This window comes from Sinocyclocheilus grahami, unplaced genomic scaffold (genome assembly GCF_001515645.1).
Source record: "Sinocyclocheilus grahami isolate Dianchi unplaced genomic scaffold, SAMN03320097.WGS_v1.1 scaffold223.1, whole genome shotgun sequence".
In the NCBI taxonomy this organism is placed as follows: Eukaryota; Metazoa; Chordata; class Actinopteri; order Cypriniformes; family Cyprinidae; genus Sinocyclocheilus; species Sinocyclocheilus grahami.
This window is the reverse complement of record NW_015505402.1, coordinates 1,718,252-1,731,732: the sequence shown is the minus strand read 5'-3', so window position 1 is coordinate 1,731,732 and position 13,481 is coordinate 1,718,252. Positions and strand designations below refer to the sequence as shown.

The following is a 13,481-nucleotide window of genomic DNA, read 5'->3' as shown; positions in this document are numbered from 1 at the left end:
CCTGCTGACAGCGCGGTTTATCTATGCAGTTACACAGAACTATACGCAAACTGCGATCGCTCGTGGAGATAATAAATGATTAATTTCCATAGAGTTGTATTCATTTAGATGTTTATTAGCGAATTAATGGTTATATAGTAAATGTTAATACAATTTAGGGTGTTTTAAACAAGTGAAACTTGTTAAAAGTTACATGCGGTGGCTGTGCTGGAGCATTTCCTGAGCATCAACCACATCAACCCGGTGAGTGAACAGCAATATGAAAGCGGCTTCATGAGACTAATGATGAGCAAATATACAACAGAGAGAAAATTAAATTCAGTGCTTTTATTTCCAACATGTGCTCATTCATGGCTGTATTATTTAACACATGCAAAGTTACGTCTTTATTGGGAGAGGATCTTGACGGATTATCTACGTGACTCCGACTTCACAAGACTATACGATGAGCATAGACAACAGAGAGAATTCAATTCAGCGCTTTTATTTCCAACATGCACTCATTCATGGCTGCATATTATTTAATTCAGGCAAAGTTATATCTTTATTGGGACAGGACTTGACGGATTATCTTACATGACTCCGTGAGTTGGTCTCTATTTCTTAGAGCCAAGATGCATAAACTACATATCAGGCATTTATGTAATGCATCTAATTTGTGCATAAATGGCTGTTATGTTAAATAAAGTTTACTAACTACAGCAAATCAAGTACCTGCACCATGCCGTTGTTGTTGTCTCGTCTCCCCAGCTGCAATGGCGATCCTGCGCAATTCTCAAAACACCCATAAGATGGCGGCGTTTATCGGTGAATCCGATATTACAAAACCGATATCCGATTATGGTAAAATGCTTAAATATCGGGAAAAATATCGGTAAATCGATATATCGGTCGATCTCTATTGGCAATAACTCTTTAGCATCAGATTTAAAATTTATGTTCAGCTTAGTTTTTTTTTTTTTTTAGTTTATGTCTGACTGTAATGCAGTATGATCACTTTATTCCCTCTTTCACAGTCAGTATGGTATATTTCGTTATCTAGCTGGAGTTGCTATTCTGAATTTAGCCAGTAATACTGTGAGTCACTGACCATTATCTCAGAGGAGAAAATAAACATTGGCAGGAAATGACATCACTGTGGTTAGGAAATATGGTTTACCTTCACAAGGGTGGGTGCAGGCTTTGTGGGAGTAGCAGCAGTGACTAGCTGAGTGGCAGTCATTACTCGGCCATCTTCTGCTGATGTTCTGTTCAGGAAGTCTGGACTCTGGGTTGTAGGTGGACACAATTGAGATAAAAAGAGATTAAAAGCCATATGGCAATGAGAAGCGACAGAGGTGTATAAATCTAACCAGCAACACAAGGCTGATGTCTGGATAATTTGTAGAGAAAACATAGATGTAGACACTACTTGGCTCTTCTGGAGAGCTTTGTCAGTGAATTATCACTTCATGTGCTTTAATGAAAGCATTCTCTGTCAGACCTTTTTTTATCATAAGCTAACTGTAAATATTAGAACTGAATATTCCTGAACCAGTTATCAGTCTGGATGTGAAACTAGGGACTGTTAAGACGCTGACCTGGAGTTTGGAGCCAGTTGGAGGCGAAACAGAGGATGGATCAGGCAGTCTGGCTTCTACAGGAGAACATGCAGAGCCTTGAGACTCATGACTAGCTGGCTGCTCTGGAGACAGAGCTTCACTGCTGTCCTCATTGAAGTTATAAACATCCAGTCCTCCAACTGCAGTGTCCAAAACAAAACCAACACAAAATAAAAACCCAAACAAACAAGCAACAAACCCACAAAACAAATCAAATTAGTGATAGTGATTTAATTTCCATGTAAATTCCAGTAAATCTGATGATTAAGCGTGAAGATAATACAATATTTCATTGTTTTTACCAATGTCAACCGGCAGAATGTGCTTCTCCACCAGTTCCATTGGTCCAGGCCTCTGTGCAATCTTCTCATTGAGGTCATCTGCTAGACGTGCCCTCTTTAGTTTCATCTGAGTGGCTTGCAAAGAAGGCTCTGCATGGGTTTCTGAAATACATAGAACAACTTCAGACCATACTAAAGATGCATGATAAATTAAGTATCGAGGATGTGAAACAAAAGACTCTGACAATGCTTTTAAGAGCTAAAAATCACATCTGTTTGTTCAGATGCGTACCTTGTAAAATGTGCATTCGAACAAGTTCAGCGCGGTCAGGCCTGCTGCGGATTTTATGCTTCAGGAAATTCACAGTCTGTATATGATGACAATGCAATATATATGAATTGAGTAAATGAATTAAGAATTTGTGTAAAATACATCTCATCAACATGTTATTGTTCTCATAGCACTCTAGTAACCGACAAATGTTGATTTCTAGAAAACAAAGTGGCCGATGGCCAACATAAAGTATAATATATTATGTAATTAATTAATTAATTCAGTATAATAGATTAATGTAAACAAAACTTGAATTTCATTATGCAATCTCATGACTTTAGCACATTAAATGATGATACACAACACATTTAATAGTATTGTTGTGATTTTTCCATAACATTATATTACTAAACCTGTGTAAAGGCCAGTTCACTAATAATAGATAATGCAAAGTGTAGGAATACTTCTGAGCGTTTGAGTCTTACCCTTGCCCTCTCCAGACTTCTGAGTTGCCCGTGAAAAGCTCCAGGTGTTTTCAGCGCTGGAAAGAAAAATATATTCAATGCCTTCATTTAAAAACATGAAGTCAAATTACATTATATAATATATCCCATTATATAATACATCACGTCTATGTGGCACAAAGCTTTTTAAAAAAAAACATTTTGCTGTGTTTAACTACTGTGTGCTAAAGAACTTCTGCTTAAAGCAAAGTTCATGCAGTTATACCCTAAGATTGTCTTATCTACTGAAGATGAACTAGAAAGTCAGCATTTTGACCCACTTTAGAGAATGTGTGCTTGACAATTTATAAACTAAAACTATTTTGTTAGATTTATGCATAAAAGTCATAAAGTCAATCTGCCAATGGGTCAAGAAAAATAAAATTAATTCAAGATATATTCTCTGAAAACAAGTCTAATTATTTTATGTAATTTTCCTTTATAATTTAACCATTTTGGAATATTTTTAAAAAACATTTTTTTACTTGAAGACCAAAATATTTATTACAAATATTTAATGTTTTAATAAACAAATACTGTACATCAAAGAAACATTTCTGCTAGGCATATTTATGTGGGTGTTGAACTGTCATCTGCATCCATGGTCAACAGGAAATGAGCGCTCTGACAGTTGCCGTGGTTTGATTAGCAAAGGCAACTTTTGTTTACCCTGATTAGTCGTATATCACTAACCAATGTGGCCTCTTAAGCAGTCTGCTGCACTAACAACAACACTTTCAGGAAAGTTATAATCCTGACTTTAATATGATTAAAGAATGCAAGATTTGGTCTTTGCGGCCATTAAGCATTGACTAAAGCCCGGGAGGTAACCACAGGTCTTGCTGTGCAAAAGTGCAGGCCCAGTCGCTGACTCACTCTTGTTACTCTTGGAGCTTGGACCATGACGTTAGGGGCCCTATACAGACGGCAAGCACTGAGAAAGCAGGACAGCTCCCGCTGTTTCAGACAGACATCAGTCACACCATTGTTCTATCTCTCCTTCCTTATCAGTTGGTATCCTCAACAGACACTTTCTTTTATTAGAACTGCTCTCCTTACTGACACACATATCTTACTAAGTCCCCCCGCCGTCAAAAGAGTAATCTACAAAAAAAAAAAAACTGTGGCTGGAGGTAAATGTATTCCACTTTATGAAGAATAAGTACAGTGTGTGTGCAGAGCTTAGGTGATAATGTGAGCGGCACTTTGTTAATGATGCTGGATTAGGAGTTAAAATAACAAGGAAGCAGATCATTTGACTAACATATTGTTTTGGTCTCAAAGGATTACTTCATGAAAGTCCACTGCATGTAGGCTGAATTTGTCTAAACATCAATAGTTGACATTTGAGCATTATGTTTCCATGAAGCATGCATACTCACGTGGCATGATGCCCTGGTCTGCGAGCTGCTCGCGTGTGCGCCTCTGCTGGAGTCTTAACTGAAGCACTGTGGAGGAAGCAAAAACAGAAAAATGTAACTTTGGTGAGTTTCTACTTTTAATGCTTTCTGAGATGGTACTAAATACAGTCCAAAATAAGTCTTGACCTAATCAAGCATGACACCCAATCATTCATTATCAGATTCTTCATACAGTGTTCAGCAAAATGATTAATACAAATAATAAAAATAATACAAAATAGGGTTATTATCATTAACTAAAACGATAAAAACTAAACTAAAATATAAAATAAAACAATTATTATTATTAAATAATATTTAATATTATTATTACAATTATTTTATTTCAGCTAGTTGCCAAGATTTCTTCTTTTCATTTAGTTTAACTTGATGTACTTGAATAACTAAAACTGGAATAAAAATGACTAAAAAAAAAATATAGACATTTTTTAAAAACAAAAATGAATAATAATGACAAAAACAACAAGTTAAAACTTTAACAAATTAAAATGAATACAGAAAACATACAAATAAAACAATTAAAAATAATAAATTCTACAATAGTATCTCAATGATACTAAAATGATAGTACTGAACAACAACAACCAACCAAATAAATAAATAAATAAATAGTTTCCCCCCTCCAAAGGCCAAATCCTAATGTGTGGTATTGACTTATTTATTCTCAAAGAATTACATTACAGGGTGAACAAACTCCTCCTGTAGCGAATCTATGCGTTTTTGTAAGAAAAATAACCATATTTAAAACGTAATAATCAGTTTAATCTAGCTTGCGCTCACTGTTGTACACTGGAAGCAGCTCCGGGCGGATGACGTATGAGGTTGGCTTTGCGCATGCGCCACTCAGAAGTGACAAACGCGGAAGCGCAGGGGAGAGATCAAAACAAAACAACGGTCACTAATTAGAAGTACAAAACAAGGATTTGTAAAGAACAATGTCGATGGATTTCGATATAAGCCAAGAGGAGACGGGTTTTACTTTGCTAAAGGAAGGAAACTTTGCTTCCTTTGCTCCTGTTAACAAACGTTGGTTTTCACATGACTCACTGGCGCATGCGCAAAGCCGACCTCATACATCATCAGCCCAGAGCTGCTTCCGTGTACAACTGTTGGCACAAGCTACATTAAAGTGATTATTACGTTTTGAATATGGATATTTTTCTTACAAAAACGCATTGATTCGCTACAGGAGGCCTTTGTTCATCCCCCGGAGCCGTGTGAGACACTTTTTTTTTAATGGATGGGCGCTTTTTATTTCACTTCTTTTGGACTGAAGCATTGGAACTGACTGCAATGATAGAGCTTGGAATAGCCAGGACAATTTTTTATATAACTCAGACTGGATTCGTCTGAAAGAAGAAAGTCATATACACCTAGGGTGCCTCGGGGGTGAGTAAAACAGCCTAATTTTCATTTTAATCCACCACATTTTCCCTTTCATTCAAAATGTTTCGGGGTTAAAGGTCAACCCAAGATTTGTACTTAAGTATAAGCGGTACAAAATCTCAACAGTTTTGATCTCAAAAGCAAACATACAACAGAATGCTGTTTATAAGAGAGATCAACAACAGAACGGTGTCCAAAGCACAAAATAATAAACACTGCAATAGTCCTATCAACTTCTCAAGGTGATGTCATCTGAAGCCTTGGCTTTGGATTTGCTGCCCTTAAAAAGCGAGATGCAAGGTGTTACCATTTTGGATGAGGAGGCACTGGTGCATTAACAACCAAGAACATTAATAAGACAGTGAAGGCCTGAGCGAAGGGGTAAAATTTGGGTCGTTATGCACAGCCTACTACATACACCCTGAATGCCATTTCACCATCCAACTACACGGCTCGATTTATACATTTCAAAACACACAAGCGTAGGCATGTTGGTTCAAGAGAATAACACCACTCCTCTGCAAAACATTTAAAGAGGAGGATGGCAGTTGATCATGACAAATGGGACAGCGGAGCGTGGAACATGCCCAGCAGACCCCTGCTTCCACCCATCGTCGGCACTGGGAGCACAGAGCTAATCTGATTGGCTGCAGAATGAGGCCTAGCACACCCAGTTCTGCTGAGGTCCCGGGAGAGCGACCACTCTGTCTGACTCACCCCTGCTAAAATAAACCCAGCCGTTGTGAGAACAAGGCCTGGGAAACAGAAGAGTTTGGAAATGGCATTGTGGGGGGTACGTTGAACACATACATTCTGTATCGCTGCTGAAAAAAGAGTGGTCAGACTGAAGGAGGGGACCAAGTGCCTCTTCTAACCCCCCCCCCAAAAGCTTGGAACACTCCGTCCCGAATCATGTTTTCCATTATTATCTGTGCCAGAAGGTTCTCTGGTGGGTTTCAGTATTAAAGTGGTTATCCATTACAAATCAAGATCCATGCCTCCACCAAGTGGCTTTTTCAAAATAATGTTCCAAATGAAGCTTGATGGAAGCGTAATACCATAATCATCTTCACGTCATTATGCCGGTACATGACATGCCTGCAGTCATCCTAGTATTTGTTGAGATGATGTCATTCCTGATGTTCTCTGCTGAACCCTGACTGACCTTTACGTGGCTCCAGGCCACTCTCTCAATCTGTACAATAAACAAAAGGCAGCTTAGATCCTTGTATGTCTAATTTTTCGAGAACCCTCTCAAGATTCAATTTAAATCCAAAACCAAGCCTAAAGTTGATGTCACAATCACTGTTCGGCAATTTTTGGGGGGCAAAATCCAGTCATTTCAATAGGAATCCATGCGAAACATCAAAAGTTTCCCCACACTAATTTCACAACAAGTTTCAAGTTCAAGTTAATCAAATTTGCCGCTTTGACCAACGGAACGTTGTTTATTTTGAAAGTGACTTCTGTGCGAGTTGTGCTTCATAGACTATAGACAATGGACCTTTTCTGCCCCCAAAATTTTGCCAATTTGACCTCACCTTAACGCAACCAGATGTTACTATCGTAAATTAAATGAATGGGCTGTGTTATGGCTACCGAGTCTGACTAAAATGAAGCGGTTTAAAAAACACTCTGACATTGACCTGGGCTGTGTTGACATTACTGTTGTAAAAAATATTTCAGCAGCTCGACAGATGACTGTATATTGGCTCAGGTTTGAGATCTGATAAATTAATATAGAATTTGGTTTACGGTTCACTGATGGGAACCATCCCAATGACCAATAACTCACTTGAAACGGTCACAAGTGAAGCCATATATTAATAACAGTGAAGGCTGCAGAGATATCGTCATGCATTTGAAAGTCTTATTGTTAAGAAACCTGTAAAGAGGTTACTCCCACAAGGCATTAAAAGCAGATAAACTTCTGTACAGGCACAGTTAGCCAGCTTAATGATTGACTGAATGTTTGGGTGTGAGTTTGAATGAAAACTTAGATGCCAATACAAAAAAAATATAATGAAACCAACATCAGACAGCTGAAAAACAACAACAACCCCCCTCACCATAACCAAACCTTTAGTCACTTTTTCATGAGATTATTAACGCTGTTAAGCTCATTTGATATGACAACAATTTATATCCACTCCAGATCTTCTCAACATGTGTTCCAGTGATAATTACCAGCTGCCATGAGCTACACTCAGTTTTCCCAGTGTCTTTCACTCATGTTTAGCATCAACTTCCCCATTTTAATTCATGCTGACATGGAATTTGAAAAAGATTTCAAACTATTTGCATTTACCCCTGCAGACATTCAAGGTCTCCACTTCAAGGCAGGCCATGGAGCTGAGAGACGGATCGGAGAGTTGCCGTGTCTGGAGTCCCATGGATTGCTGTGAGAAATGAGGACCGAGGCAAAATGGCGAGATCTGGCAGGAAATTTCCCAGCGTATAGCTTGATTCCAGACCGTTCCCGACAAGTTCCTTCACCGGCTCTGTCTCTAGATTGTTTGTGGGTGTGTAGTTCTCAGCGAGAGTCAGCGCTCTCTGCAGTGCTTCAGCTCCGGCTCCGTCTCTGACTGACAAGAGGAGAGGTGGGACTACAGAGCTGCAGCTGTTAACCCTCAACAGCACTGAACACTGGGTAAATACAATAGTTCAAAAGCTAACTTAATCTTGGACAATAAAGAGGAAGCCAATGCAAAAATATACATGTACAACCACAACTTCCCATATTTACGTTGTACACTACTTCAGTTTTAGCAGTGAGTAAATTAATTTGGTCCCTTTTTCCCCCTTGCAATCATGTTGTCATGGAACAAAAATGATAAAAACAACCAAGCAGCACCCCAGGGATATCTCTGTTTGTCTCTGTCACTTAGTGTTGACATAAACTATTCATATTCAGGGTTTACAGATGACAGTCAACATTTCATTCTTCTCATTTGTATTTCGGCAATCCGCCTTTCTAATTAAGCACTATGTGTCTGATGGGGATTCTAGCAAAAATGCCATTAAATTTCCTATCTACATCCAGGGATGTTTCTTTCATAGTAGTTAGAGATTAATATTGCACAAAGGGAAAGAAATATTTAAACAATGCCTATCTGAATCAGCCAAAGTGATTAAACACAATGGAACAGGAACGTCCCGGGGGAAGGGAATAGGGAATGTAGTCCTGTATGGTTTAGTCTATTAGGGATGTGCAAAACCACACATTTAGTGGGTGGGTTGCCTGAACAATTAAATGGTCCTAAAGCAGCCCTAAATAATTAAACAAGTTTCAGGTCACCTGACCCAGATCAGATTTAGAAAGTGTTTACATACGATGCATTCCTATTTTCAAAAAAAGTGGATCAGAACACAAGTGTCTTGGGACACATTTTTAACCCCCTTAAAAATATTTCTTTATTTTATCGCTTATTGTATTTGATATGTTTTAACTTGGCATGCTATCTGAAAAATATAACCCTCAAGAGGACACTCAAAAAAGAAAATACTAAATAACTAAATAATTAAAAACAAAAATGCAAAACAAAAGCCAAAAACATCCATCTGCTTCCGAAGTGTCTGTGTTCTACAGGGAATTAATTTAAAAGCTTAACTTTAACAAAAATCTTTTACGGCGTAAACTCACTAAAAATATCAAACCTAAAACTTCAATAAATAAATAAATAAATAAATAAAACAAATCTATCAATTTAGATAAGTCTGTTGTTGGATGACATTATTGTGACACAGTGTCTACCCATAAAAATGGTATTTTAGCAACAACCCATCCAATGGATTCTCATGTGAACAAACAGATCCAACAGATCCAACCGAAGATTAGTGTGAAAACGGTCCATTTCCACTCAGTTGTAATGAGACAATACGAAGACTCATATATTAATATAATATTATAATGCGTAGGTCTCCAGATAACTTGTGGGAACATAGTCATAAATGTTTCAGTAGGGGAATTTGTGAACAGTGGTGACGTAAAGTTTCACTACAGCTATTTAATCTAGCTTGCGCTCACTGTTGTACACTGGAAGCAGCTCCGGGCGGATGACGTATGAGGTTGGCTTTGCGCATGCGCCACTCAGAAGTGACAAACGCGGAAGCGCAGGGGAGAGATCAAAACAAAACAACGGTCACTAATTAGAAGTACAAAACAAGGATTTGTAAAGAACAATGTCGATGGATTTCGATATAAGCCAAGAGGAGACGGGTTTTACTTTGCTAAAGGAAGGAAACTTTGCTTCCTTTGCTCCTGTTAACAAACGTTGGTTTTCACATGACTCACTGGCGCATGCGCAAAGCCGACCTCATACATCATCAGCCCAGAGCTGCTTCCGTGTACAACTGTTGGCACAAGCTACATTAAAGTGATTATTACGTTTTGAATATGGATATTTTTCTTACAAAAACGCATTGATTCGCTACAGGAGGCCTTTGTTCATCCCCCGGAGCCGTGTGAGACACTTTTTTTTTAATGGATGGGCGCTTTTTATTTCACTTCTTTTGGACTGAAGCATTGGAACTGACTGCAATGATAGAGCTTGGAATAGCCAGGACAATTTTTTATATAACTCAGACTGGATTCGTCTGAAAGAAGAAAGTCATATACACCTAGGGTGCCTCGGGGGTGAGTAAAACAGCCTAATTTTCATTTTAATCCACCACATTTTCCCTTTCATTCAAAATGTTTCGGGGTTAAAGGTCAACCCAAGATTTGTACTTAAGTATAAGCGGTACAAAATCTCAACAGTTTTGATCTCAAAAGCAAACATACAACAGAATGCTGTTTATAAGAGAGATCAACAACAGAACGGTGTCCAAAGCACAAAATAATAAACACTGCAATAGTCCTATCAACTTCTCAAGGTGATGTCATCTGAAGCCTTGGCTTTGGATTTGCTGCCCTTAAAAAGCGAGATGCAAGGTGTTACCATTTTGGATGAGGAGGCACTGGTGCATTAACAACCAAGAACATTAATAAGACAGTGAAGGCCTGAGCGAAGGGGTAAAATTTGGGTCGTTATGCACAGCCTACTACATACACCCTGAATGCCATTTCACCATCCAACTACACGGCTCGATTTATACATTTCAAAACACACAAGCGTAGGCATGTTGGTTCAAGAGAATAACACCACTCCTCTGCAAAACATTTAAAGAGGAGGATGGCAGTTGATCATGACAAATGGGACAGCGGAGCGTGGAACATGCCCAGCAGACCCCTGCTTCCACCCATCGTCGGCACTGGGAGCACAGAGCTAATCTGATTGGCTGCAGAATGAGGCCTAGCACACCCAGTTCTGCTGAGGTCCCGGGAGAGCGACCACTCTGTCTGACTCACCCCTGCTAAAATAAACCCAGCCGTTGTGAGAACAAGGCCTGGGAAACAGAAGAGTTTGGAAATGGCATTGTGGGGGGTACGTTGAACACATACATTCTGTATCGCTGCTGAAAAAAGAGTGGTCAGACTGAAGGAGGGGACCAAGTGCCTCTTCTAACCCCCCCCCAAAAGCTTGGAACACTCCGTCCCGAATCATGTTTTCCATTATTATCTGTGCCAGAAGGTTCTCTGGTGGGTTTCAGTATTAAAGTGGTTATCCATTACAAATCAAGATCCATGCCTCCACCAAGTGGCTTTTTCAAAATAATGTTCCAAATGAAGCTTGATGGAAGCGTAATACCATAATCATCTTCACGTCATTATGCCGGTACATGACATGCCTGCAGTCATCCCAGTATTTGTTGAGATGATGTCATTCCTGATGTTCTCTGCTGAACCCTGACTGACCTTTACGTGGCTCCAGGCCACTCTCTCAATCTGTACAATAAACAAAAGGCAGCTTAGATCCTTGTATGTCTAATTTTTCGAGAACCCTCTCAAGATTCAATTTAAATCCAAAACCAAGCCTAAAGTTGATGTCACAATCACTGTTCGGCAATTTTTGGGGGGCAAAATCCAGTCATTTCAATAGGAATCCATGCGAAACATCAAAAGTTTCCCCACACTAATTTCACAACAAGTTTCAAGTTCAAGTTAATCAAATTTGCCGCTTTGACCAACGGAACGTTGTTTATTTTGAAAGTGACTTCTGTGCGAGTTGTGCTTCATAGACTATAGACAATGGACCTTTTCTGCCCCCAAAATTTTGCCAATTTGACCTCACCTTAACGCAACCAGATGTTACTATCGTAAATTAAATGAATGGGCTGTGTTATGGCTACCGAGTCTGACTAAAATGAAGCGGTTTAAAAAACACTCTGACATTGACCTGGGCTGTGTTGACATTACTGTTGTAAAAAATATTTCAGCAGCTCGACAGATGACTGTATATTGGCTCAGGTTTGAGATCTGATAAATTAATATAGAATTTGGTTTACGGTTCACTGATGGGAACCATCCCAATGACCAATAACTCACTTGAAACGGTCACAAGTGAAGCCATATATTAATAACAGTGAAGGCTGCAGAGATATCGTCATGCATTTGAAAGTCTTATTGTTAAGAAACCTGTAAAGAGGTTACTCCCACAAGGCATTAAAAGCAGATAAACTTCTGTACAGGCACAGTTAGCCAGCTTAATGATTGACTGAATGTTTGGGTGTGAGTTTGAATGAAAACTTAGATGCCAATACAAAAAAAATATAATGAAACCAACATCAGACAGCTGAAAAACAACAACAACCCCCCTCACCATAACCAAACCTTTAGTCACTTTTTCATGAGATTATTAACGCTGTTAAGCTCATTTGATATGACAACAATTTATATCCACTCCAGATCTTCTCAACATGTGTTCCAGTGATAATTACCAGCTGCCATGAGCTACACTCAGTTTTCCCAGTGTCTTTCACTCATGTTTAGCATCAACTTCCCCATTTTAATTCATGCTGACATGGAATTTGAAAAAGATTTCAAACTATTTGCATTTACCCCTGCAGACATTCAAGGTCTCCACTTCAAGGCAGGCCATGGAGCTGAGAGACGGATCGGAGAGTTGCCGTGTCTGGAGTCCCATGGATTGCTGTGAGAAATGAGGACCGAGGCAAAATGGCGAGATCTGGCAGGAAATTTCCCAGCGTATAGCTTGATTCCAGACCGTTCCCGACAAGTTCCTTCACCGGCTCTGTCTCTAGATTGTTTGTGGGTGTGTAGTTCTCAGCGAGAGTCAGCGCTCTCTGCAGTGCTTCAGCTCCGGCTCCGTCTCTGACTGACAAGAGGAGAGGTGGGACTACAGAGCTGCAGCTGTTAACCCTCAACAGCACTGAACACTGGGTAAATACAATAGTTCAAAAGCTAACTTAATCTTGGACAATAAAGAGGAAGCCAATGCAAAAATATACATGTACAACCACAACTTCCCATATTTACGTTGTACACTACTTCAGTTTTAGCAGTGAGTAAATTAATTTGGTCCCTTTTTCCCCCTTGCAATCATGTTGTCATGGAACAAAAATGATAAAAACAACCAAGCAGCACCCCAGGGATATCTCTGTTTGTCTCTGTCACTTAGTGTTGACATAAACTATTCATATTCAGGGTTTACAGATGACAGTCAACATTTCATTCTTCTCATTTGTATTTCGGCAATCCGCCTTTCTAATTAAGCACTATGTGTCTGATGGGGATTCTAGCAAAAATGCCATTAAATTTCCTATCTACATCCAGGGATGTTTCTTTCATAGTAGTTAGAGATTAATATTGCACAAAGGGAAAGAAATATTTAAACAATGCCTATCTGAATCAGCCAAAGTGATTAAACACAATGGAACAGGAACGTCCCGGGGGAAGGGAATAGGGAATGTAGTCCTGTATGGTTTAGTCTATTAGGGATGTGCAAAACCACACATTTAGTGGGTGGGTTGCCTGAACAATTAAATGGTCCTAAAGCAGCCCTAAATAATTAAACAAGTTTCAGGTCACCTGACCCAGATCAGATTTAGAAAGTGTTTACATACGATACATTCCTATTTTCAAAAAAAGTGGATCAGAACACAAGTGTCTTGGG

General features: G+C 39.1%; 1 protein-coding gene across 2 annotated transcripts in view; it reads right to left on the bottom strand.

Annotated features, from left to right (window-relative positions):
* Positions 1-8,064, bottom strand: part of LOC107596802 (myocardin-related transcription factor B-like) — a 19,162-nt gene extending 11,098 nt beyond the window's left edge. The window contains exons 1-7 of one of the 2 annotated variants that reach the window (XM_016287625.1): positions 7,775-8,064; positions 4,042-4,107; positions 2,642-2,697; positions 2,175-2,250; positions 1,904-2,044; positions 1,581-1,741; positions 1,160-1,267 (exon numbers count right to left, since the gene is read on the bottom strand). In XM_016287625.1, the coding sequence (XP_016143111.1) occupies positions 1,160-1,267; positions 1,581-1,741; positions 1,904-2,044; positions 2,175-2,250; positions 2,642-2,697; positions 4,042-4,107; positions 7,775-7,859 (693 nt within the window). In that variant the 5' untranslated portion in view covers positions 7,860-8,064. The remainder of the gene's footprint in view (positions 1-1,159; positions 1,268-1,580; positions 1,742-1,903; positions 2,045-2,174; positions 2,251-2,641; positions 2,698-4,041; positions 4,108-7,774) is intronic. The other variant, XM_016287624.1, reaches the window with a different exon arrangement.
* Positions 8,065-13,481: the final 5,417 nt, after the last annotated feature.